Raw genomic sequence first — 24,147 nt, 5'->3', positions numbered from 1 at the left:
TCAATGATTTCTGGAGTAGTAACCTCAACAGGGCGTCCAGAACGTTCAGCGTCACTTGTGCCCATATGGCCACTCCGGAAATTTTGAAACCACTTATAAACTGTTCTAATCGAAGGTGCAGAGTCACCATAATGTTCATCAAGCTTCTCTTTAGTCTCCTCAGGCGTTTTGCCTTTCATAAAGTAGTGTTTAATCAACACACGAAATTCTTTTTCGCCCATTTTTTTGAAAATCACTCGACTTCCTCGATTCAAACGAATGCCAAACACAAAGAAACAGACCGATCTGGCTGAAACTTGGTGTGTGTTCTTCCAAGAGATGCTACTAACTAAACATAACCTCGATACGCGCCAGTGGTGCTATCTCTCTGACTTTGCACGGACTTTTCAAACGACCCTCGTATGAATTAGAACTACCACCAAAAATACTGTAGAACGTCTACAAATGGATTGACTTGAACTGTGGAAAAATACAACCCAAAATTAAAAATCAATTTCATCATGGGATCGGGAAATCTTTATGTAGGAACACTGAAAATATCTCTGTGTTAGGTGTTCGAAATCAGTGTATCCCTGACTGTCGTGAGAGACAACTAATCGGGGCTGTACGGAACTCCATCTTCACCTGTAATATTATTATTTTTTTTTTTTAATGATTTAAGGCGCGTCAACATCCAAGGTTATTAGCGCCCGGAGCTTTTTCCAGTGCACTGCCGGCCTCCGGACAGTGTTCTCTCGTTACAGACAACACTGTCCATCACCGGACAGTGAGCTGTAAGAAGCTCCTAGGAAGAGAAAATCTAAGGGTCAGCTGCTGGATTCGAACCCGGGACCTCTGCGTAGGAGTGCAGTATGCTAACCTCATAGCTAATCCCTTCTCTTATATTATTATTATTATTATTATTTGATGATTTAAGGCGCGTCAACATCTAAGGTTATTGGCGCCCGGAGCTTTTTTCAGTGCACTGCCGGCCTCCGGACAGTGTTCTCTCGTTACAGTCTATGTTCGCAGGATCGGACCTGTTTAAGTTCTAAGTAGAGAGCATTCGTCTTTGTTAAGTAATGATTCCAATGGATCGGGTAACTTTCTAATTCCCACGTTCAGGAGCATAAGGAAGCTTTCTCGCAGAGATGAGAGTAGAATGTCCGTGATCTTCATCTCGTGAGAGATGGATGATCTGATTATCCGCAAGGAATAGTTTCGTTCTTTCTGCCACATAACATCCAGACTCTATTAGCTAATAGAAACTGAAGTATCGTTAGGAATTAGACCATTGTTTAAAACTCATAATGGGGCATAGAAAATTGTACTCAATGATATTTTTAGTACTTTAAAATGAAAGGTTATCTTACGTCGAAGTCTCTCTAAGAAAAGAAACACAAAAATCAAAAGAACTTCCATTTATCGGAAGTTAGAGGACAACTGTACTCTGCAACAAAATAAAAATTAAATTTTCGATACCCCAAAGTTTCATAAATTGCGATAATTGTAATTCACCACTGGGGCTTTTTTACAGCGACTAACTAATCTTACTTCTTTCGCAAAAAAGTTAAAATTCTGTCGAGTAAAGTAGTAAAGAACTAACACAGCGTGCAACAACTTTTGTATTGCTCGTGTTTTGAAAATTAGATTCTTTAAAAGTTTAGATCAATTTGTAGCTAGCTTTCCCTGGACTTCTTAAGATCGATGATATATATGTATATGTTTAATAGGTTTGTCACTGAGGGAAGTGTACGAAGGAAAAGAAGTTATACTGCCAGCTACTGAGCCGTCAGAAGAGCAAGCTGATGATACTGCTGCTGGTGGAAGCTCACAAGCGATCAAAGAAGCTTTTGAAAGCGGTTTGATGAAAATTGGAGAAAGTTTGCCATCGTTATTATTTTCTGGAACGGAAACCGATACAACTTTAAATAAGCACAATCTACGCGATAAAATTATCAATTTTATACTGCCATTATCTGGTAGATTTGCCACTTTTAGACGTTTTATTAGAAATTTTGAAGACGTCTGTTTGAAAAACGAAGAACGTGTTACATTGACAGTAGTTCTATTTCCCAGTGACAAAGAGAACACCGTCCAAAGAATACTCGACACTGTGCGTGGTCTACAAAAACTTTATACTTACACTCGTATTGATGTTGTACCAGTTTTTGAAAGTTTTGCTCGTGCGAAAGCTTTGGAAATCGGCGCCACTTACGCTAACGAACCTGATGATCTGTTATTTTTCATTGATGTAGATATGGTATTTAGAAGTGCAACGTTGCACAGAATTCGTGTAAATACTGTCAAAGGGAAATCTGCATATTTCCCAATTGTGTATAGTGAATTCGATCCAGTAGTGGTCTATAATAAGACAATGTCGCCGAATCATTTCTTAATTAATGAAGATACTGGTTTTTGGAGGCAGTATGGGTTTGGAATTGCTAGCGTCTATAAAAGTGATCTGGTGCAGGTTAGTATTCTAAAATTATTTGTGTTTTCAAATTTTCCAAATACCATATTTACTTATTTCAAAGTGGTTGTTTTAATCGCCTTTTCTATTCTCACCTAGCTTAAGTTTCTTTAAACTGAATCTACATACGAACAGATTACTTCTTGATCGCCCCTTCCTTCTTTCTCTCTCTCTCTCACTCACACCCACACGAGCGCGCGTCTGTCTCTTCAATAAACAAACACATCCTATTTTCAATGGAATTCTGAGTAGCATTCGAAATGAAGTCTACACTTGTTACAGATGCTTTAAAGGCAGCTAGTGGTGTGATTGGAATGGTAAGATGTGGTACTAGGTTCGATTTCCAGTATGGTCATTGATTTTATGCTTTGCTTGGTACAAGAAACGTGTAGTAAAGTGCTTTAGCCGTGGAAATCATTTGAAAGCTCACACCATCTTCATTTTGTTTTCCAGGTTGGCGGTTTGGACACTTCTATTCACGGTTGGGGTAAAGAAGATGTGGATCTATTTGAAAAGTTTGTCGCTTCCAATGTAACGATATTCCGTTCAGTGGATCCAGATTTGGTGCACGTATTCCATGTGGTCGATTGTGATCCATCGCTGGAACGTGCCCAGTTGGAGATGTGTCGTAATACTAGAGCCGACACATATGGTAGTGTCCATCGACTGGCCTCCATACTCTACAATAATAGTTTAGACGGTGGTAAACAAGTTCAGAGGTTAAGAACAATGATTTATAATAATAAGGATGCTACATGACATTTTGATAATCTTCTATACACAAATGATTTCCTTGAGGCAGAATGCCAACAGTTTTGTGGCACTGCAGTAAGAATGAAAGATGGCAGTGCATTTTACTCAAGGAGTACCAGAGAACTAGGAATTTGTAGATGATAAAAATTAAAAAAATATTTCTCATGGACTGCGACAAATAGTTGATCCGTTGTTTTTAAGGAAGAAAGAAGACTGCAGTGTTTCTGTGATTAGTTTTATTTTAAGGAATCATTTTTATTTCATTAATTTGGGATCATGACGTTTGGTATTTATTAAATTAAATAAAAATACTTTCAAGTTTAGTTTTTAGAAAAGTGTAAATGTGAAAATGGGAGTTTTTGTGAAATAGTGGGAGCTTTATTAAGAACTGTAAACAAAACTATTAGGAAATCTTAATTTAAATAGTGGTAAATGTTTTTTTTTTTTAAAAAAAACGAATTCTGCTTTACAGTACTTTATTTTTTTTAAGGATAGTAATGTTTTAAAAGGGAAACAATTAATTAATTTTAGAAATGTACTTTTTTTTTTATGCACTGGGAGTGCTAGTGATTTCAAGATTAGGGAAAGCAACATAAAAGGGAATTGAAAGATTACTTCGAACTTCGGGTAGGTTTACCATACTTATTGACTCTTTGAATCTCTTAAGAAAATGTTTCCTGTAACTAAAAGCAGACCAGGAAGAGCCAAAAGAGCAGGAACAGCGAATGATTTGGAACCAGGAGCCAGGTTCTGGGAATGATGAGAGTAAGAAGTTGCAAAGTAGGGTAGGAAAAGCGACGAACAGAAGGAAAATCAGTCTACTCTCCGCTGCTTCATGCTTCCCCCCTATCAGTTGAACTCCTCTCTTTTGACAATATCTTCTAAACAATGTTAAGCGTTAGGCAGAGTTGCTGGATACAAATTTTCCATATTAATGACAATAACAAACAAATACGCATTTCACCAAAAGGGAAAACTAAAACTAAATTTTGTTGAAACCCCTCTAGATAAGAAATTGCTAGTTTACTAATTTTTGGGTAGTGCGTAATAGGTATGTAATAAATGTTAAATATTAAATAAGGGTCAATTATGGCGCATCACCTAAATCCTATTTTATATTCTCTATTTTAATTTTAAGAATTCCCCCAAGGACTTAATGAAAAAAGCCCCTGGTGGAAGTTCCTTTATTTAGCTGAGGTTATTTGTTGTTAAAATAAGAAATTAATTCCTTATATCGCATTTCTTTTAAAAATGTCTAAATAAATTGTGCCTTAGTGCCAAAGAAAATTCAATCAAATAACTTTATATATTTTTTTTTCTTAATATTTTGGACTTTTCGTTTTAGATTTTAGGAATTTGTAAATTATTTTTAAATTTGAAGATATTATTTTTGTAAATGTACATATAATTTAAATTTTATGTACTAAATTTTGTTATTATAATTAAGAATTTAGCTATCATTGAGGTAATAAGTTTTACTGGAAACGTAGAAGATACTTCCATGTATCAAATTTCTGTAGAAAGAATTAGGTAACAAAGTTAAAAAATCAAATTATAGTATGATATTTTAAAATAGTTAACCGAGATTGTTCAAAACATTTTTAGAGATTATTATTATTATTATTATTTTTGAGGAGGGCTTAAAAGCAAAGATTTCTACAGATAAGTTGGTGCAGAGATCGGTGTCTGAAAATGTCTTTTTCACATTTTGAAAGAATTGATGAACTTATCTTTTGAAAATTTTGACAATAAGAAGGATGTTTTAGTAAAAAATTGTACATCTGGTTGTTAAAAAAACAAAACACTAGTTTTGATGGTTTTAATCCACAAAACTGAGCGAAATAAAGTATCTTGCCATTATAGAATGCTTTTTTTGCATTGTTTCTATAACCTAGTTCAAGTTATATTATTTTAAAATTACTTCTTTTCTTTTTACAGCTAAATTTAAAAAGCAGGAAAATAAGAATGTGTAAATTCAAGCTTCTTTTTTTTTTAAGATTGGTTCAAAACCTAAGATATAAATATGGGTTCGACACTTACAAATGGATTAGAAAAAGCAGAAAAGCATCACAACGATTTCAAAATTGGAGATGATGAATGCCTTTGAAGCCTTCAACCTCTATTGATAAAAAGGCTAAATTTTGTGCCTTTGATAAATGTTACTTATCACAGTATTAGACAACTTATTTACGAGATTCTAAAGGCCATAATGTACAGTTTTTAAACCTGAAATAAAGTTCGTTTTTCATGTAGGAATGTTCTCATTACTCAATTAAAATCAGCTGTGTCGCTGCCCAACTTCCCTCACTAGTGGGGAAAGATTCCCATTAGTGTCACTTTCCTCACTAGTGAGTGGAAAAACTTTATTGTGCTTCCTTGATATAAGAAGTTTTGTCATTAAATATTTTCTGTAAAACTTTAATAAGCTTATTTAAATTTATTTTATCTAAATAATTAAAAAACGAATATTAAAAAAATAAAATAAAAATTGAAAGGAATATAGAAATAAAAATAATATTTTAATAAATAGATATTTTTAATTATAACAGTTAAAAAGGTTATAGTGTTAACTTATAGAAATTTAAAATGGATTCTAGTGATTCCTATTTAGTTTTTTTTTTAGTTAATAACCCTAATGGTTGCAGAAAAAATATAATATTTAACTCGAGTGTAAAGTATTTTTCTCACACTCGGCAATTTGCACTTGCACTCGCCACGCTTCGCTCGCCCGTGCGTGCAAACCCTGCCTCGCGTGAGGAAAAGTACTACATTCCGCACTTGTTAAATAAATAACTATTAAGAGAATGGATTTGATTACAGATTGTTGTTCCTTTCTACGAAGTATAATTTGATGCTCTCTTAATTTTTTTTTTTTTTGGCGCATCAACAGCTGAGGTTATTAGCGCCCGGAGCTTTTTCCAGTGCACTGCCGGCCTCCGGACAGTGTTCTCTCGTTACAGACAACACTGTCCATCACCGGACAGTGAGCTGTAAGAAGCTCCTAGGAAGAGAAAATCTAAGGGTCAGCTACTGGATTCGAACCCGCGACCTCCGCGTGGGAGTCCAGTATGCTAACCTCATAGCTAATCCCTTCCCTGATGCTCTCTTATTGTACGAGCTCTCGTACATATGCATGTAATAAATATAAAGATGGAAGTATTGCAATAATAGTTACTGTCCGATTACTGGGTCCATAACAACATGTTCAAGAATAGGTACCTTTTTTTCTTGTTGAGAAAAATCAAATAATTATCCTAGCTTTATTGTAGCTGACTGAAATTGGGTCTCAACTGATTAGTTTAAATGTTGGTAAATTGCAATGATAACTTCAGCCAATAAATGCTTGTGACTTTTCATATAGAGCATTAATTTATAAACTGAAATAGTTTGTTCATTAAAAAAGATTAGAATTTAAAAATATTGCTACTGATTTAAGCGCGAGTGAACCAAGAATATATGGTTACTATGTGAAATGAAGCTGAAAATACCCAACTTTTATTGATTGTAATGTGTGATCCCTATTATAAAATATATCTAGACGGACTCAATTTTATCTAAATAAATTACAGATGAAATATATTCAGCAAATAAACTCGTTACAGTCACTGAAGTAGTGTTCAAAATTTGGTTTAACATAGTTCTCTCAACAGCCAATAGATCTCACCCTGCGGAGGTTGGCTAACAATTCATAGCTAACAACAGTACAGCTGAACATGATTTTTTGCTTAAGGTAAGTAGGTTAATTGGTCCAGAATATTTGCCGGCCGCTGGAGATAGTCTTCTAGTCTTCCGTTGTTTTAGACAATATACTGTCCATCTTTGAAAAGGCTTCCTGAAAAAGAAATTCAAACAAGGATCTAGGACATTGCACTTCGGATATGACTGAGCTTATCTAAACCTTTCTTTGCCTAAATTTTCTTTTCCATAATTTTGTATAAAATCTAAATTTGGAAATCTCTTCATACATCTTCTCACTGTTGCAGTACCGATCATATGGCAAGTAATGCTGATGATAGTTCGACTTCGTGAAGACATGTGCTTATACGATATGTCCTGGAAGAGATATAAGATGCTGAATTGTTCGGTCAAATTTTGGAGCGTGCACTCGACATGGTTTTGTCTCGTAGTACTTTTAAGCTAAACAAAAAAATCGCTCATCTATGATACAACGCGGACTACCTTGTAATTTTGCTGATTAATCGGTCTCCTAAAAACGTTAGGCGATCCAAGAAATGCTGGAATAATGTACGTGGAAAACGTTGGCCGAATAACGTAGACTTAGCCCTATATTTAGCAATGCAATTGCCGCAGCACGCTCTGCTGCATTTAAATTTCTGCTTAGACTAATTAAAAAAAATATATATAATTTAATTAAACAGGAAAACACTGCACAGCCTCTTATTAATTAATTATTAATCTCTTGGTATTTTTTTTAAAGTTCGAACCTTATTTTTATTAAAGCAATTTTAACCGATCAAAATATTATGGCTGTCATTCGATAGACCCGCCATGTTCCTAGAAAATATTCAATACCTATACAATTTCTGGAGGCTTCGAAATCGACAGAATCAATTAATTTTGTTAGAGAAGGCATGCTGCACACAAAATTAATAATTTCTTAAAAAGTATTTAAAGTTTATTTCAAGTAGGAAGACTTAAGTGAAAGTAAGTTATTTATAATGTAAAATGAATAAGCTTTAAAACTTATCTACCTTCTTCTTCTTTAAGGAAGATAAAGAAAGGAACAGATTGCTTTTATTTTAGACTTTTATTAGATAAATTTTATGATATGCATCAGTTTAGAAATATAGCAGACATCAAAACATACTAGAGAAGCCATTCTAGAGGAGATGAAGAATCCTGTAATTATGTAATCCAGTATTCACTTTCCCCCATGACCTTGCCCTTCTTAAAATCCCGTTTTATTATTAGGATTATTACACCACACACTATCCAAACAGACACATGGGCTCACAAAAAGGCCTTTCATCTATGTAATGACGTGCAACTCTCCTAACGTAATGCTGGACATACGAGGGGGTACCCAAAAAAAACCGGAATTATTTTTTAAAAGCTATTTATTTACAAATTTTTTACAGAACAACCTTATCCCCTTCAAAATACTCTCCATTACAACTAATTCATTTGTCCCACCGGTGCTTCCACTGTTCGAAACATTTTTTGTAGTCATCTTTAGAAATGGCTGACAGCTCCTTCTTCGTTTTTTTCTTGACCTCTTCAATGTTGTCAAATCGGTGACCTTTCATGCCCTTTTTCATGCGTGGAAATAAGAAAAAGTCGCACGGAGCCAGGTCAGGCGAGTAAGGTGCGTGGGGCAGCGGAACCATGCCATTTTTAGCCAAAAACTGTCTAACAGAGATGGCTGTGTGTGCAGGTGCATTGTCGTGGTGGAAGAACCAGTCTCCTGTTTGCCACAAATCGGGTCTTTTTTTTGGCGAACACTATTGCGCCATCTTTTCAAAACTTCCAAATACAAGGTTTGATTGACGGTCTGACCTGGGGGGACAAACTCTGAATGGACTACGCCTTTGGCATCAAAAAAGCAAATCAGCATTGTTTTGATGTTTGACTTGACTTGACGACATTTTTTTGGTCGGGGTGAAGATGACGTCTTCCATTGGCTCGACTGTTGCTTTGTTTCTGCGTCATAACCATAGCACCATGACTTCATCACCAGTAATGACCTTTGACAGAAAGTCTGGATCAGTTTCAAGCTGTTGTTTCAAAGCACGACATGTTTCAACTCGATGTTCTTTTTGATTTTCAGTCAGAACTCGAGGAACAAACTTGGCAGCAACCCTTTTCATCCCCAAATCTTTCGTTAAAATTCGCTGAACCGAGCTCCAAGATAACCCACTACTCTCTGACAGTTGATCAATTGTCTGTCGACGGTCTGTGAACACCAGCTCTCGAATTTTTTCAACATTTTCGTCGATTCGGGCAGTTGATGGACGTCCAGAACGAGGTTTGTCATCAATCGACATGTCGCCATTTTTAAACCGAGTAAACCACTCGTATACTTGAGTTTTTCCCATAGCGTCATCTTTGTAAGCTGTTTTCAACATTAAAACACTTTTAGCAGCATTTTTGCCGAGTAGAAAACAAAATTTCAGAGCTGCACGTTGTTCACTTAAACTTGCCATCATAAAAAACGAAAAAAGAACAAAACAGCGCTGGTAAAAACAATCACTGCAGATGAACAGAACAAGCCAGGCAGACAACACAGGCAGGACTGAACTGGCAAGGAATTGCGCTATACACGTTTAGCGGCAGAAATGCGTACTACATAAGCTCCATGCGCGGCAACGCAATTCCGGTTATTTTTGGGTACCCCCTCGTACATATGTGATCAGGATGAGAGTAGATTTGTAAACACAGAAAACTCGATATTATTTTCATCGTTTAGTGGAAAACTTTTTTGTTGCTGACTTAAAAATTATAGGAGATACTGAAAGTAACAGTAGGTTCTTTAGAAACTCTATCCTAATAAGTTTTATTTTAATTATTATTAGGGCAAACACCCTCATTTTATCCATAGAACAAAATTATTTTTTTAATTAACATGATTTAATTTGCTTTGGCTCTATCTCTTCAAAAATATCAATGATTTACTATGTGGCAAAAAAATTATAAAACATTTTTAAAAACCAGATTTTTGGTGTTTACGAATTTGAAACTGTCAGCTATGTGGGATGGAAGGAGGGTATCTAACACTAATCACTAAAGCTATTTAGGCCAGTTCTAAAAGTTACAACTAATCTAAACCTTTTTTTAGTGACTTATTGCAAGAATCGAAAGAAAGGTTAGGTACTACATCAGCTGTTTTGGCCGGACAAATGGTGTTTTGCGATTATCACTACGGCAATTTAGAGCAGTGTTTTAAAAGTTACAACTGTGGCAGACCTTTTTCTTTTTACTCATTTGAAGAAACGAAGAGAAAATTAGGAACTATCACTTAGGCTAGAAAAAAGGAGTTTTACGTTAATGACATTGGTTAAACTGGCCGGTACTAAATTCTACAACAATCTAAGGTAAATCTTTTTCTTAACACAAATTCCGATAAATGAAGTAAAATATAAGAAACAGCTATTTATATATTTATTTTTATTAGTAGCTATTATATTCGATGTAACTCGTTTCTTCTTTGATTATTTTTAAAGTAAATTATAATTTTTTTTGTTATATTGTATATTTTTGTCTTTTATTTTGCTGCAGATTTTTTGCCTTCTTTTCATTATTGTCAAACTTTCACTTGTGCGGGATCTGCAATGGAATATAAATTAAGCGCATGTAAATCTAGTTAGTACTTTAACTCAAGGCAGTCGAACATTACAGAGAATGTGTAATGAGTCGCATTTATTTATAAATGATGCGTAACCTGGTTGTTTATATAAACTGATAATTTAAATCTGAAATAAAATTTTGTATTTCTTTTTGTTATTGTAGCACACTTTAATAATTTATTGATTACTTTACAGTTATGACAGTGTGAGGTTCTTGAACACTTGAAAGACAGAAGACAAGCCAGCGTGTCCAGTAAGGTATGTTTCTTGGTAAGCCTCTGAAAATGACTAGTCTTTCAGACAGAGATTGTGGGAACTGCGTATGTGCTGATGAGATTAGGAGAGAAGGATCATATCGCCTGGGTAAGCTGGGTGCTTACGCTTACATTAGGTTTGTATATATTCCACCTCTGGTTTTGATTTATTCATACACTGAAGCAGAAATCCTAATATTTCTGGTTAAACTAAACGAGAATTCCTAATTTTTCCATTAATTTTGCAATGGTAACTCAAAATACCCTGTGTATTAGGGCCAGCACCAGGTTTTTGTTGTCCCTTTGGTGACAGAGCCTTAGCCCCGGCCCTGCGTAGGATAGTAGTGAGCACGTTGATTGAGAAGTTTCTGGTCGCTGGATGATTGTAATGCCGACTAGAAAAAGTAAAAGAATCGATACTCAAAGAAGGAACCAATGTTACGAAATAATAAAAATATCACTAAATGTTATTTAAAAACAATTAATCGATAGTGTAAAATAATGGCTGTGTAATAGAACTCTGCGATAACTTTCTCTCTTGGTACAAAACTACACCCGTATTCCAAACAAAAAGTAAAATAAAAAAATATAGGAATATGTACAACGTCGTAATAGGTATCTTTAGAAGAAGCCGCGCTGAGATCTGGGTTGGATAATTATTTACTGTTCAGGTTCTCTCAGCTGGTAATTACCTCCTCTTATGCAGGTACACCTGTAATTACTAGATTATGTTTTTATTTCTAATGGCTACAACAAAACAAATTAATTACGAAGAAATGTAAAAAAAAAATTGAAACTCAATTGTACAAACTCTTATTCTCTTATTGTTAGAATGAATCGAACTCAGGGGACTTCAAAACAATTATTCTGGCACCAAAAATCTGGTACGTTACTCACACGACTTTCTCAATCTTAATAATTACTAAATCTCTATGGCTCTTAACCTTCCTGAAATCCTTAAAAAAAGAAACATGTTGGAGCTGATTTTAGCGCCATCTGAAATTATGCGCCTTAAACAGTCGCCTCTTTTGCCTTGTACCCTTCGCGCAAGGTCCTGAGGCGGAAGTTAGCTATAGCGCAAATCAATTTTGTATGTTTTAAAGTGCCCTGAGTTTGAAAACTAGTTTTTACAGTAAGTTCTCTTTCAAGAAGAGTCTCTCTTTCGGGTATCTGACCACCACAAGTCATAGGAAGCAATAGAATCTTAAAGTGTATTGAATAATAAGAATCATTCTACGATTATTAAATTACAAGAAACAATTCTTGATTTAAAGTCTTAGAAGTTTTATCACGAGTTGAAGTGCAAATATGTACTTGCAAGTCTGACTTAAATAAAATTAAGTAATCATATTTACTTAATTACCTCATCAGTTTTATAAAAACAGGAAGTCTACAAGTATTATATACATACTTGTTAGAAAAGGAGGTGAGCATTTTATTGCAAAGATTGATGATCTCATTAAATGATCATTGAAACAAAACGGAAAATAAATGGAGGGTTCGAATTGAAGGAACCGGTTTTTATGCTGGCTCTGCCTGCACTTGCGTTCTGAACTTCTAATTATAGGGACGCAATCCGAGATAAAGTATTGGATAAAATAATCTTGTTTACCTTTGGCATTTACGTCGAAAGACAAAGGGTATTATTTTACCTTGTAATGAGAAATCTTTTATGGCAATAATGTTCTAAAATTTAATGTTAAAGCAGGATATGGTTGGAGGCTTTTCTATTCAGTGCTTACAGCTGGACTTTTAAGACAGTAGATCTTGTAAAACGTCTTCTGGCTTTCGAAATGTGGACTCTCTGAAGTGATGAACTTTAAGAGTTCGAGGAACCACTGGGTAAGCTGTGGCGTCATGCTTCTTTCGATTGTATCATTCGATAATGAAGTACAATATTGGAACCATCTATTAAGCACAAACAGATTAACTGCGTAAAGTGTGGTAAGATCAAGTAGTGTAAGTGGTCACATCATTGTCTAGTTTTGAAATGTTCAAGTATACACGCGCATATCATTCTAAAAACCACTTTTGGATTCGGAGGACCTTAAAACGTGCACTTCCAGAGCCAACTGGATATTGACTAACAGATTCAATCGCATTACTTCCCTTAGTCAGTCAGAGGTAGTGGAGGAAGTCATGTTAAGGAACATTTCTATCACTACTTGTAAAGAGAATGAATGTGATTATGATAAATCATGTGAATCTTCCAGACTAGTTATACTATCCGTAAGAACGTTATTTAATGACGTGACGTGATGTTATTTAATTTAAACAATGACGTTGTGCATTCATCTGTTTATGATTACAAGAGAGAGAGAGAGAGAGTGAGAGTGAGACGGAGTTACAAGTTGTTTTATTTCTTAGGCTGATGGATACAGACGGAGGTGAATGTATTTGCAACGACCCACAGAGAGACAGGAAGTGTCAGCCAGCGCTAAGAGGCGGTAAGATCTGTTTAGCACTTTCTTCCTGTGTTCGCCGAGGTCGCCCCTCGGGTCACACTCGCTAGGGGGTCAGCTTTTACTCGCACTGTGTCTCTGTTTCGCTCAGATCATCAATGCACCACCAACCATTTATAACCTTATCTCTGCAATATATGTATATATTTTTTTCTCCTTGAGCATTCATGGTCTGACAGTTAATTCAATCAATAATTTTGGATTCAAAATTTCTAAAAGAAGCTTTGTTAGGTTGGGAATGATACTGAAATTGTTTGGAGGATCTGAACGTTAGCCATACTCCAGTAAGGAAAATTCATATCGCAAATGTAAACTGAAATTCGTTTGGAGGTGCTAAAAGTAGTTTATTTCTCGCCCCTCCACTCAAGATTATGTTACGTAATAGATTGATGAATGTCTGCATCTTAAGCAATTATAGTTTTCACGCTGCAATGAAAGCAATACTGGATGTATATCCAGAGGGTATTCCAGTCAATTCCCGCTCTAGTCCTTCCCAATTTTATATCACAGGACAGCAACCTGCGGCAAATCCTTCCTCATCCGTGCCAAAACACTTTGGAACTCTTTACCACTTTAAATTTCTTACTCCTCTTCTTTATCAGTCACCAAAATTCGCTCTTCACCTCTTCCAACTACAATTTGTCATTTTTCCATCTTAAATTTCTCTTTAAAGTTATGTTCTTTGTTCAATTTTTGGAAAAATATGTTACATTACTTAATTTATTTTTACTCAACTTGTGTTTTGTTCTTGGCACTTTTTTTTCAAGTTGTAAGTTATTTATAATTTATTAGTTTAGCCAGCTTAAGCGATTTCTTTTTGTTCTGTTTTTATTCTTAGAGGATCTATGTCCCAGAATAAAGTTAAATTAAAAGCGAAACTAAGTAATTAAAATACTTTATTCATCTCCAAGTCTATTCATACTTAAATTTGTCTTAGAAAATAGACAATGCTTTACCATAAATCTATCAGTTGACAATTTTATTTATTTACATTATAATCAAACTTAAATCTGTTTCTATTTAACCGTTCACTTTCGATTTTCATTCAAAAAGTATACATACTTACTATTTTGGTGGTATTACAAGCAGTTGAAACTTCAAACCTCATTTTCTCCCTTTCTACTGTACAGATTTTAGTGGGTTTTATACCAAATTGTAGAGAATACACAGCTCTATAATTGGCAGAAATCGCATTGTTTTAGTAGTAATAGTTAACGAGAAATAGAAGGTTAAATTTTTGTGGTTTTACAAGCAGTTGAAACTTCATACCTTATTTTCTCCCTTTCTACTGTACAGATTTTAGTGGGTTTTATACCAAATTGTAGAGAATACACAGCTCTATAACTGACATAAATCGCATGTTTTTAGTACCTATAGTAAACGAGAAACAGAAGGTTAAGTTTTGGTGGTTTTACAAGTAGTTGAAACTTCATACCTTATTTTCTCCCTTTCTACTGTACAGATTTTAGTGGGTTTTATACCAAATTGTAGAGAATACACAGCTCTATAATTGACAGAAATCGCATTGTTTTAGTAACAACAGTAAACGAGAAACGGAAGGTTAAGTTTTGTTGGTTTTACAAGTAGTTCAAACTTCAAACCTTATTTTCTCCCTTTCTAGTGTACAGATTTTAGTGGGTTTTATACCAAATTGTAGAGAATACACAGCTCTATAACTGACATAAATCGCATTGTTTTAGTACCTATAGTAAACGAGAAATAGAAGGTTAAATTTTGGTGGTATTACAAGCAGTTGAAACTTCAAACCTCATTTTCTCCCTTTCTACTGTACAGATTTTAGTGGGTTTTATACCAAATTGTAGAGAATACACAGCTCTATAATTGGCAGAAATCGCATTGTTTTAGTAGTAATAGTTAACGAGAAATAGAAGGTTAAATTTTTGTGGTTTTACAAGCAGTTGAAACTTCATAACTTATTTTCTCCCTTTCTACTGTACAGATTTTAGTGGGTTTTATACCAAATTGTAGAGAATACACAGCTCTATAACTGACATAAATCGCATTGTTTTAGTACCTATAGTAAACGAGAAACAGAAGGTTAAGTTTTAGTGGTTTTACAAGTAGTTGAAACTTCATACCTTATTTTCTCCCTTTCTACTGTACAGATTTTAGTGGGTTTTATACCAAATTGTAGAGAATACACAGCTCTATAATTGACAGAAATCGCATTATTTTAGTAACAACAGTAAACGAGAAACGGAAGGTTAAGTTTTGTTGGTTTTACAAGTAGTTCAAACTTCAAACCTTATTTTCTCCCTTTCTACTGTACAGATTTTAGTGGGTTTAATACCAAATTGTAGAGAATACACAGCTCTATAACTGATATAAATCGCATTGTTTTAGTAACAATAGTAAACGAGAAATAGAAGGTTAAATTTTGGTGGTTTTACAAGCAGTTGAAACTTCAATCCTTATTTTCTCCCATTCTAGTGTACAGATTTTAGTTGGTTTTATACCATATTATAGAGAATACACAGCTCTATAACTGACATAAATGGCATTGTTTTTGTAACAATAGTTAACGAGAAATAGAAGGTTAAATTTTGGTGGTTTTACAAGCAGTTGAAACTTCAAACCTTATTTTCTCTCTTTCTACTGTACAGATTTTAGTGGGTTTTATACCAAATTGTAGAGAATACACAGCTCTATAATTGGCAGAAATCGCATTGTTTTAGTAGTAATAGTTAACGAGAAATAGAAGGTTAAATTTTTGTGGTTTTACAAGCAGTTGAAACTTCATACCTTATTTTCTCCCTTTCTACTGTACAGATTTTAGTGGGTTTTATACCAAATTATAGAGAATACACAGCTCTATAACTGACATAAATCGCATTGTTTTAGTAGTAATAGTTAACGAGAAACAGAAGGTTAAATTTTGGTGGTTTTACAATCAGTTGAAACTTCAAACCTTATTTTCTTTTTTTCTACTATTTAGATTTTAATGCTATTTATACAAAATTGTAGAGAAAACTACTCTCTATAATTGACATAAATCGCATTCTTTTAGTAGCAATAGTTAACGAGAAATAGAAGGTTAAATTTTTGTGGTTTTACAAGCAGTTGAAACTTCAAACCTTATTTTCTCCCTTTCTACTGTACAGATTTTAGTGGGTTTTATACCAAATTGTAGAGAATACACAGCTCTATAACTGGCATAAATCGCATTGTTTTAGTAACAATAGTAAACGAGAAACAGAAGGTTAAGTTTTGGTGGTGTTACAAGTACTTCAAACTTCAAACCTTATTTTCTCCCATTCTAGTGTACAGATTTTAGTTGGTTTTATACCATATTATAGAGAATATACAGCTCTATAACTGACATAAATGGCATTGTTTTAGTAGCAATAGTTAACGAGAAATAGAAGGTTAAATTTTGGCGGTTTTACAAGCAGTTGAAACTTCAAACCTTAATTTCTCCCTTTCTACTGTACAGATTTTACTGGGTTTTATACCAAATTGTAGAGAATACACAGCTCTATAACTGACATAAATCGCATTGTTTTAGTAGCAATAGTTAACAAGAAATAGAAGGTTTAATTTTGGGGGTTTTGCCACTAGTTGAAACTTCAAACCTTTTTTTCTCTTTTTCTACTATTTAGATTTTAATGCTATTTATACCAAATTGTAGAGAAAACTACTCTCTATAATTGGCAGAAATCGCATTGTTTTGGTAGTAATAGTTAACGAGAAATAGAAGGTTAAATATTGGTGGTTTTACAATCAGTTGAAACTTCAAACCTTATTTTCTCCCTTTCTAGTATACAGATTTTAGTGGGTTTTATATCAAATCGTAGAGAATACACAGTTCTATAATTGACAGAAATCGCATTCTTTTAGTAGTAATAGTTAACGAGAAATAGAAGGTTAAATTTTTGTGGTTTTACAAGCAGTTGAAAATTCATACCTTATTTTCTCCCTTTCTGCTGTACAGATTTTAGTGGGTTTTATACCAAATTGTAGAGAATACACAGCTCTATAACTGACATAAATCGCATGTTTTTAGTACCTATAGTAAACGAGAAACAGAAGGTTAAGTTTTGGTGGTTTTACAAGTAGTTGAAACTTCATACCTTATTTTCTCCCTTTCTACTGTACAGATTTTAGTGGGTTTTATACCAAATTGTAGAGAATACACAGCTCTATAATTGACAGAAATCGCATTGTTTTAGTAACAACAGTAAACGAGAAACGGAAGGTTAAGTTTTGTTGGTTTTACAAGTAGTTCAAACTTCAAACCTTATTTTCTCCCTTTCTAGTGTACAGATTTTAGTGGGTTTTATACCAAATTGTAGAGAATACACAGCTCTATAACTGACATAAATCGCATTGTTTTAGTACCTATAGTAAACGAGAAATAGAAGGTTAAATTTTGGTGGTATTACAAGCAGTTGAAACTTCAAACCTTTTTTTCTCTTTTTCTACTATTTAGATTTTAATGCTATTTATACCAAATTGTAGAGAAAACTACTCTCTATAATTGGCAGAAATCGCATTGTTTTAGTAGCAATAGTTAACGAGAAATAGAAGGTTAAATTTTTGTGGTTTTACAAGCAGTTGAAACTTCATACCTTATTTTCTCCCTTTCTACTGTACAGATTTTAGTGGGTTTTATATCAAATCGTAGAGAATACACAGCTCTATAATTGGCAGAAATCGCATTGTTTTAGTAGTAATAGTTAACGAGAAATAGAAGGGTTAATTTTGGTATTTTTACAAGCAGTTGAAACTTCATACCTTATTTTCTCCCTTTCTACTGTACAGATTTTAGTGGGTTTTATACCAAATTGTAGAGAATACACAGCTCTATAACTGACATAAATCGCATTGTTTTAGTACCTATAGTAAACGAGAAACAGAAGGTTAAGTTTTGGTGGTTTTACAAGTAGTTGAAACTTCATACCTTATTTTCTCCCTTTCTACTGTACAGATTTTAGTGGGTTTTATACCAAATTGTAGAGAATACACAGCTCTATAATTGACAGAAATCGCATTGTTTTAGTAACAACAGTAAACGAGAAACGGAAGGTTAAGTTTTGTTGGTTTTGCAAGTAGTTCAAACTTCAAACCTTTTTTTCTCTTTTTCTACTATTTAGATTTTAATGCTATTTATACCAAATTGTAGAGAAAACTACTCTCTATAATTGGCAGAAATCGCATTGTTTTAGTAGCAATAGTTAACGAGAAATAGAAGGTTAAATTTTTGTGGTTTTACAAGCAGTTGAAACTTCATACCTTATTTTCTCCCTTTCTACTGTACAGATTTTAGTGGGTTTTATACCAAATTGTAGAGAATACACAGCTCTATAACTGACATAAATCGCATTGTTTTAGTACCTATAGTAAACGAGAAACAAAAGGTTAAGTTTTGGTGGTTTTACAAGTAGTTGAAACTTCATACCTTATTTTCTCCCTTTCTACTGTACAGATTTTAGTGGGTTTTATACCAAATTGTAGAGAATACACAGCTCTATAACTGACATAAATCGCATTGTTTTAGTAACAATAGTAAACGAGAAAGAGAAGGTTAAGTTTTGGTGGTTTTACAAGTACTTCAAACTTCAAACCTTATTTTCTCCCATTCTAGTGTACAGATTTTAGTTGGTTTTCTACCATATTATAGAGAATACACAGCTCTATAACTGACATAAATGGCATTGTTTTAGTAGCAATAGTTAACAAGAAATAGAAGGTTAAATTTTGGTGGTTTTGCCACTAGTTGAAACTTCAAACCTTTTTTTCTCTTTTTCTACTATTTAGATTTTAATGCTATTTATACCAAATTGTAGAGAAAACTACTCTCTATAATTGGCAGAAATCGCATTGTTTTAGTAGCAATAGTTAACGAGAAATAGAAGGTTAAATTTTGATGGTTTTACAAGCAGTTGAAACTTCAAACCTTATTTTCTCCCTTTTCTACTGTACAGATTTAAGTGGGTTTTATACCAAATTGTAGAGAATACACAGCTCTATAACTGACATAAATCGCATTGTTTTAGTAACAATAGTAAACGAAAAACAGTAGGTTAAGTTTTGGTGGTTTTACAAGTACTTCAAACTTCAAACCTTATTTTCTCCCATTCTAGTGTACAGATTTTAGTTGGTTTTATACCATATTATAGAGAATACACAGCTCTATAACTGACATAAATGGCATTGTTTTAGTAGCAATAGTTAACAAGAAATAGAAGGTTAAATTTTGGTGGTTTTGCCACTAGTTGAAACTTCAAACCTTTTTTTCTCTTTTTCTACTATTTAGATTTTAATGCTATTTATACCAAATTGTAGAGAAAACTACTCTCTATAATTGGCAGAAATCGCATTGTTTTAGTAGCAATAGTTAACGAGAAATAGAAGGTTAAATTTTTGTGGTTTTACAAGCAGTTGAAACTTCATACCTTATTTTCTCCCTTTCTACTGTACAGATTTTAGTGGGTTTTATACCAAATTGTAGAGAATACACAGCTCTATAACTGACATAAATCGCATTGTTTTAGTACCTATAGTAAACGAGAAACAAAAGGTTAAGTTTTGGTGGTTTTACAAGTAGTTGAAACTTCATACCTTTTTTTCTCCCTTTCTACTGTACAGATTTTAGTGGGTTTTATACCAAATTGTAGAGAATACACAGCTCTATAACTGACATAAATCGCATTGTTTTAGTAACAATAGTAAACGAGAAAGAGAAGGTTAAGTTTTGGTGGTTTTACAAGTACTTCAAACTTCAAACCTTATTTTCTCCCATTCTAGTGTACAGATTTTAGTTGGTTTTCTACCATATTATAGAGAATACACAGCTCTATAACTGACATAAATGGCATTGTTTTAGTAGCAATAGTTAACAAGAAATAGAAGGTTAAATTTTGGTGGTTTTGCCACTAGTTGAAACTTCAAACCTTTTTTTCTCTTTTTCTACTATTTAGATTTTAATGCTATTTATACCAAATTGTAGAGAAAACTACTCTCTATAATTGGCAGAAATCGCATTGTTTTAGTAGCAATAGTTAACGAGAAATAGAAGGTTAAATTTTGATGGTTTTACAAGCAGTTGAAACTTCAAACCTTATTTTCTCCCTTTTCTACTGTACAGATTTAAGTGGGTTTTATACCAAATTGTAGAGAATATACAGCTCTATAACTGACATAAATCGCATTGTTTTAGTAACATTAGTAAACGAAAAACAGTAGGTTAAGTTTTGGTGGTTTTACAAGTACTTCAAACTTCAAACCTTATTTTCTCCCATTCTAGTGTACAGATTTTAGTTGGTTTTATACCATATTATAGAGAAAACACAGCTCTATAACTGACATAAATGGCATTGTTTTAGTAGCAATAGTTAACAAGAAATAGAAGGTTAAATTTTGGTGGTTTTGCCACTAGTTGAAACTTCAAACCTTTTTTTCTCTTTTTCTACTATTTAGATTTTAATGCTATTTATACCAAATTGTAGAGAAAACTACTCTCTATAATTGGCAGAAATCGCATTGTTTTAGTAGTAATAGTTAACGAGAAAAAGAAGGTTAAATTTTGGTGGTTTTACAATCAGTTGAAAATTCAAACCTTATTTTCTCCCTTTCTAGTGTACAGATTTTAGTGGGTTTTATATCAAATCGTAGAGAATACACAGCTCTATAATTGGAAGAAATCGCATTGTTTTAGTAGTAATAGTTAACGAGAAATAGAAGGGTTAATTTTGGTGGTTTTAGAAGCAGTTGAAACTTCATACCTTATTTTCTCCCTTTCTACTGTACAGATTTTAGTGGGTTTTATACCAAATTGTAGAGAATACACAGCTCTATAACTGACATAAATCGCATTGTTTTAGTACCTATAGTAAACGAGAAACAGAAGGTTAAGTTTTGGTGGTTTTACAAGTAGTTGAAACTTCATACCTTATTTTCTCCCTTTCTACTGTACAGATTTTAGTGGGTTTTATACCAAATTGTAGAGAATACACAGCTCTATAATTGACAGAAATCGCATTGTTTTAGTAACAACAGTAAACGAGAAACGGAAGGTTAAGTTTTGTTGGTTTTGCAAGTAGTTCAAACTTCAAACCTTATTTTCTCCCTTTCTACTGTACAGATTTTAGTGGGTTTAATACCAAATTGTAGAGAATACACAGCTCTATAACTGACATAAATCGCATTGTTTTAGTAACAATAGTAAACGAAAAATAGAAGGTTAAATTTTGGTGGTTTTACAAGCAGTTGAAACTTCAATCCTTATTTTCTCCCATTCTAGTGTACAGATTTTAGTTGGTTTTATACCATATTATAGAGAATACACAGCTCTATAACTGACATAAATGGCATTGTTTTTGTAACAATAGTTAACGAGAAATAGAAGGTTAAATTTTGGTGGTTTTACAAGCAGTTGAAACTTCAAACCTTATTTTCTCTCTTTCTACTGTACAGATTTTAGTGGGTTTTATACCAAATTGTAGAGAATACACAGCTCTATAATTGGCAGAAATCGCATTGTTTTAGTAGTAATAGTTAACGAGAAATAGAAGGTTAAATTTTTGTGGTTTTACAAGCAGTTGAAACTTCATACCTTATTTTCTCCCTTTCTACTGTACAGATTTTAGTGGGTTTTATACCAAATTGTAGAGAATACACAGCTCTATAACTGACATAAATCGCATTGTTTTAGTAGTAATAGTTAACGAGAAATAGAAGGTTAAATTTTTGTGGTTTTACAAGCAGTTGAAACTTCATACCTTATTTTCTCCCTTTCTACTGTACAGATTTTAGTGGGTTTTATACCAAATTGTAGAGAATACACAGCTCTATAACTGTCATAAATCGCATTGTTTTAGTAGTAATAGTTAACGAGGAATAGAAGGTTAAATTTTTGTGGTTTTACAAGCAGTTGAAACTTCATACCTTATTTTCTCCCTTTCTACTGTACAGATATTAGTGGGTTTTATACCAAATTGTAGAGAATACACAGCTCTATAACTGACATAAATCGCATTGTTTTAGTACCTATAGTAAACGAGAAAAAAAAGGTTAAGTTTTGGTGGTTTTACAAGTAGTTGAAACTTCATACCTTATTTTCTCCCTTTCTACTGTACAGATTTTAGTGGGTTTTATACCAAATTGTAGAGAATACACAGCTCTATAACTGACATAAATCGCATTGTTTTAGTAACAATAGTAAACGAGAAACAGAAGGTTAAGTTTTGGTGGTTTTACAAGTACTTCAAACTTCAAACCTTATTTTCTCCCATTCTAGTGTACAGATTTTAGTTGGTTTTCTACCATATTATAGAGAATACACAGCTCTATAACTGACATAAATGGCATTGTTTTAGTAGCAATAGTTAACAAGAAATAGAAGGTTAAATTTTGGTGGTTTTGCCACTAGTTGAAACTTCAAACCTTTTTTTCTCTTTTTCTACTATTTAGATTTTAATGCTATTTATACCAAATTGTAGAGAAAACTACTCTCTATAATTGGCAGAAATCGCATTGTTTTAGTAGCAATAGTTAACGAGAAATAGAAGGTTAAATTTTGATGGTTTTACAAGCAGTTGAAACTTCAAACCTTATTTTCTCTCTTTCTACTGTACAGATTTTAGTGGGTTTTATACCAAATTGTAGAGAATACACAGCTCTATAATTGGCAGAAATCGCATTGTTTTAGTAGTAATAGTAAACGAGAAACAAAAGGTTAAGTTTTGGTGGTTTTACAAGTAGTTGAAACTTCATACCTTATTTTCTCCCTTTCTACTGTACAGATTTTAGTGGGTTTTATACCAAATTGTAGAGAATACACAGCTCTATAACTGACATAAATCGCATTGTTTTAGTAACAATAGTAAACGAGAAACAGAAGGTTAAGTTTTGGTGGTTTTACAAGTACTTCAAACTTCAAACCTTATTTTCTCCCATTCTAGTGTACAGATTTTAGTTGGTTTTCTACCATATTATAGAGAATACACAGCTCTATAACTGACATAAATGGCATTGTTTTAGTAGCAATAGTTAACAAGAAATAGAAGGTTAAATTTTGGTGGTTTTGCCACTAGTTGAAACTTCAAACCTTTTTTTCTCTTTTTCTACTATTTAGATTTTAATGCTATTTATACCAAATTGTAGAGAAAACTACTCTCTATAATTGGCAGAAATCGCATTGTTTTAGTAGCAATAGTTAACGAGAAATAGAAGGTTAAATTTTGATGGTTTTACAAGCAGTTGAAACTTCAAACCTTATTTTCTCCCTTTTCTACTGTACAGATTTAAGTGGGTTTTATACCAAATTGTAGAGAATACACAGCTCTATAACTGACATAAATCGCATTGTTTTAGTAACAATAGTAAACGAAAAACAGAAGGTTAAGTTTTGGTGGTTTTACAAGTACTTCAAACTTCAAACCTTATTTTCTCCCATTCTAGTGTACAGATTTTAGTTGGTTTTATACCATAATATAGAGAATACACAGCTCTATAACTGACATAAATGGCATTGTTTTAGTAGCAATAGTTAACAAGAAATAGAAGGTTAAATTTTGGTGGTTTTGCCACTAGTTGAAACTTCAAACCTTTTTTTCTCTTTTTCTACTATTTAGATTTTAATGCTATTTATACCAAATTGTAGAGAAAACTACTCTCTATAATTGGCAGAAATCGCATTGTTTTAGTAGTAATAGTTAACGAGAAATAGAAGGTTAAATTTTGGTGGTTTTACAATCAGTTGAAACTTCAAACCTTATTTTCTCCCTTTCTACTGTACAGATTTTAGTGGGTTTTATATCAAATCGTAGAGAATACACAGCTCTATAATTGGCAGAAATCGCATTGTTTTAGTAGTAATAGTTAACGAGAAATAGAAGGGTTAATTTTGGTGGTTTTACAAGCAGTTGAAACTTCATACCTTATTTTCTCCCTTTCTACTG

General features: G+C 33.3%; 1 protein-coding gene and 2 long non-coding RNA genes across 3 annotated transcripts in view; all 3 read left to right on the top strand.

Moving 5' to 3' along the window:
• Chsy (Chondroitin sulfate synthase) overlaps positions 1 to 5,070 on the top strand; it is a 39,382-nt gene extending 34,312 nt beyond the window's left edge. Inside the window, exons 7-8 of the mRNA XM_074121371.1 lie at positions 1,713 to 2,452; positions 2,906 to 5,070. Coding sequence (XP_073977472.1) covers positions 1,713 to 2,452; positions 2,906 to 3,211 — 1,046 coding nt within the window. The 3' untranslated portion in view covers positions 3,212 to 5,070. The remainder of the gene's footprint in view (positions 1 to 1,712; positions 2,453 to 2,905) is intronic.
• Positions 1 to 5,457, top strand: part of LOC141450701 (uncharacterized) — a 41,036-nt gene extending 35,579 nt beyond the window's left edge. Inside the window, exon 2 of the long non-coding RNA XR_012456237.1 lies at positions 5,203 to 5,457. This is a non-coding gene — a long non-coding RNA (uncharacterized lncRNA). The remainder of the gene's footprint in view (positions 1 to 5,202) is intronic.
• Positions 5,458 to 9,964: 4,507 nt separating this feature from the next.
• Positions 9,965 to 12,979, top strand: LOC141450695 (uncharacterized). Its single transcript, XR_012456230.1, has 3 exons — positions 9,965 to 10,257; positions 10,705 to 10,900; positions 12,472 to 12,979. It is a non-coding gene; the product is annotated as an uncharacterized lncRNA (long non-coding RNA).
• The last annotated feature ends 11,168 nt before the right edge of the window (positions 12,980 to 24,147 follow it).

Source organism: Rhodnius prolixus, unplaced genomic scaffold (assembly GCF_049639745.1).
Source record: "Rhodnius prolixus isolate KJV_2025 unplaced genomic scaffold, Rpr scaffold_8, whole genome shotgun sequence".
NCBI classification, from domain to species: Eukaryota; Metazoa; Arthropoda; class Insecta; order Hemiptera; family Reduviidae; genus Rhodnius; species Rhodnius prolixus.
The sequence above is the reverse complement of the archived record's forward strand: the minus strand, read 5'-3'. Positions and strand labels throughout refer to the sequence as shown.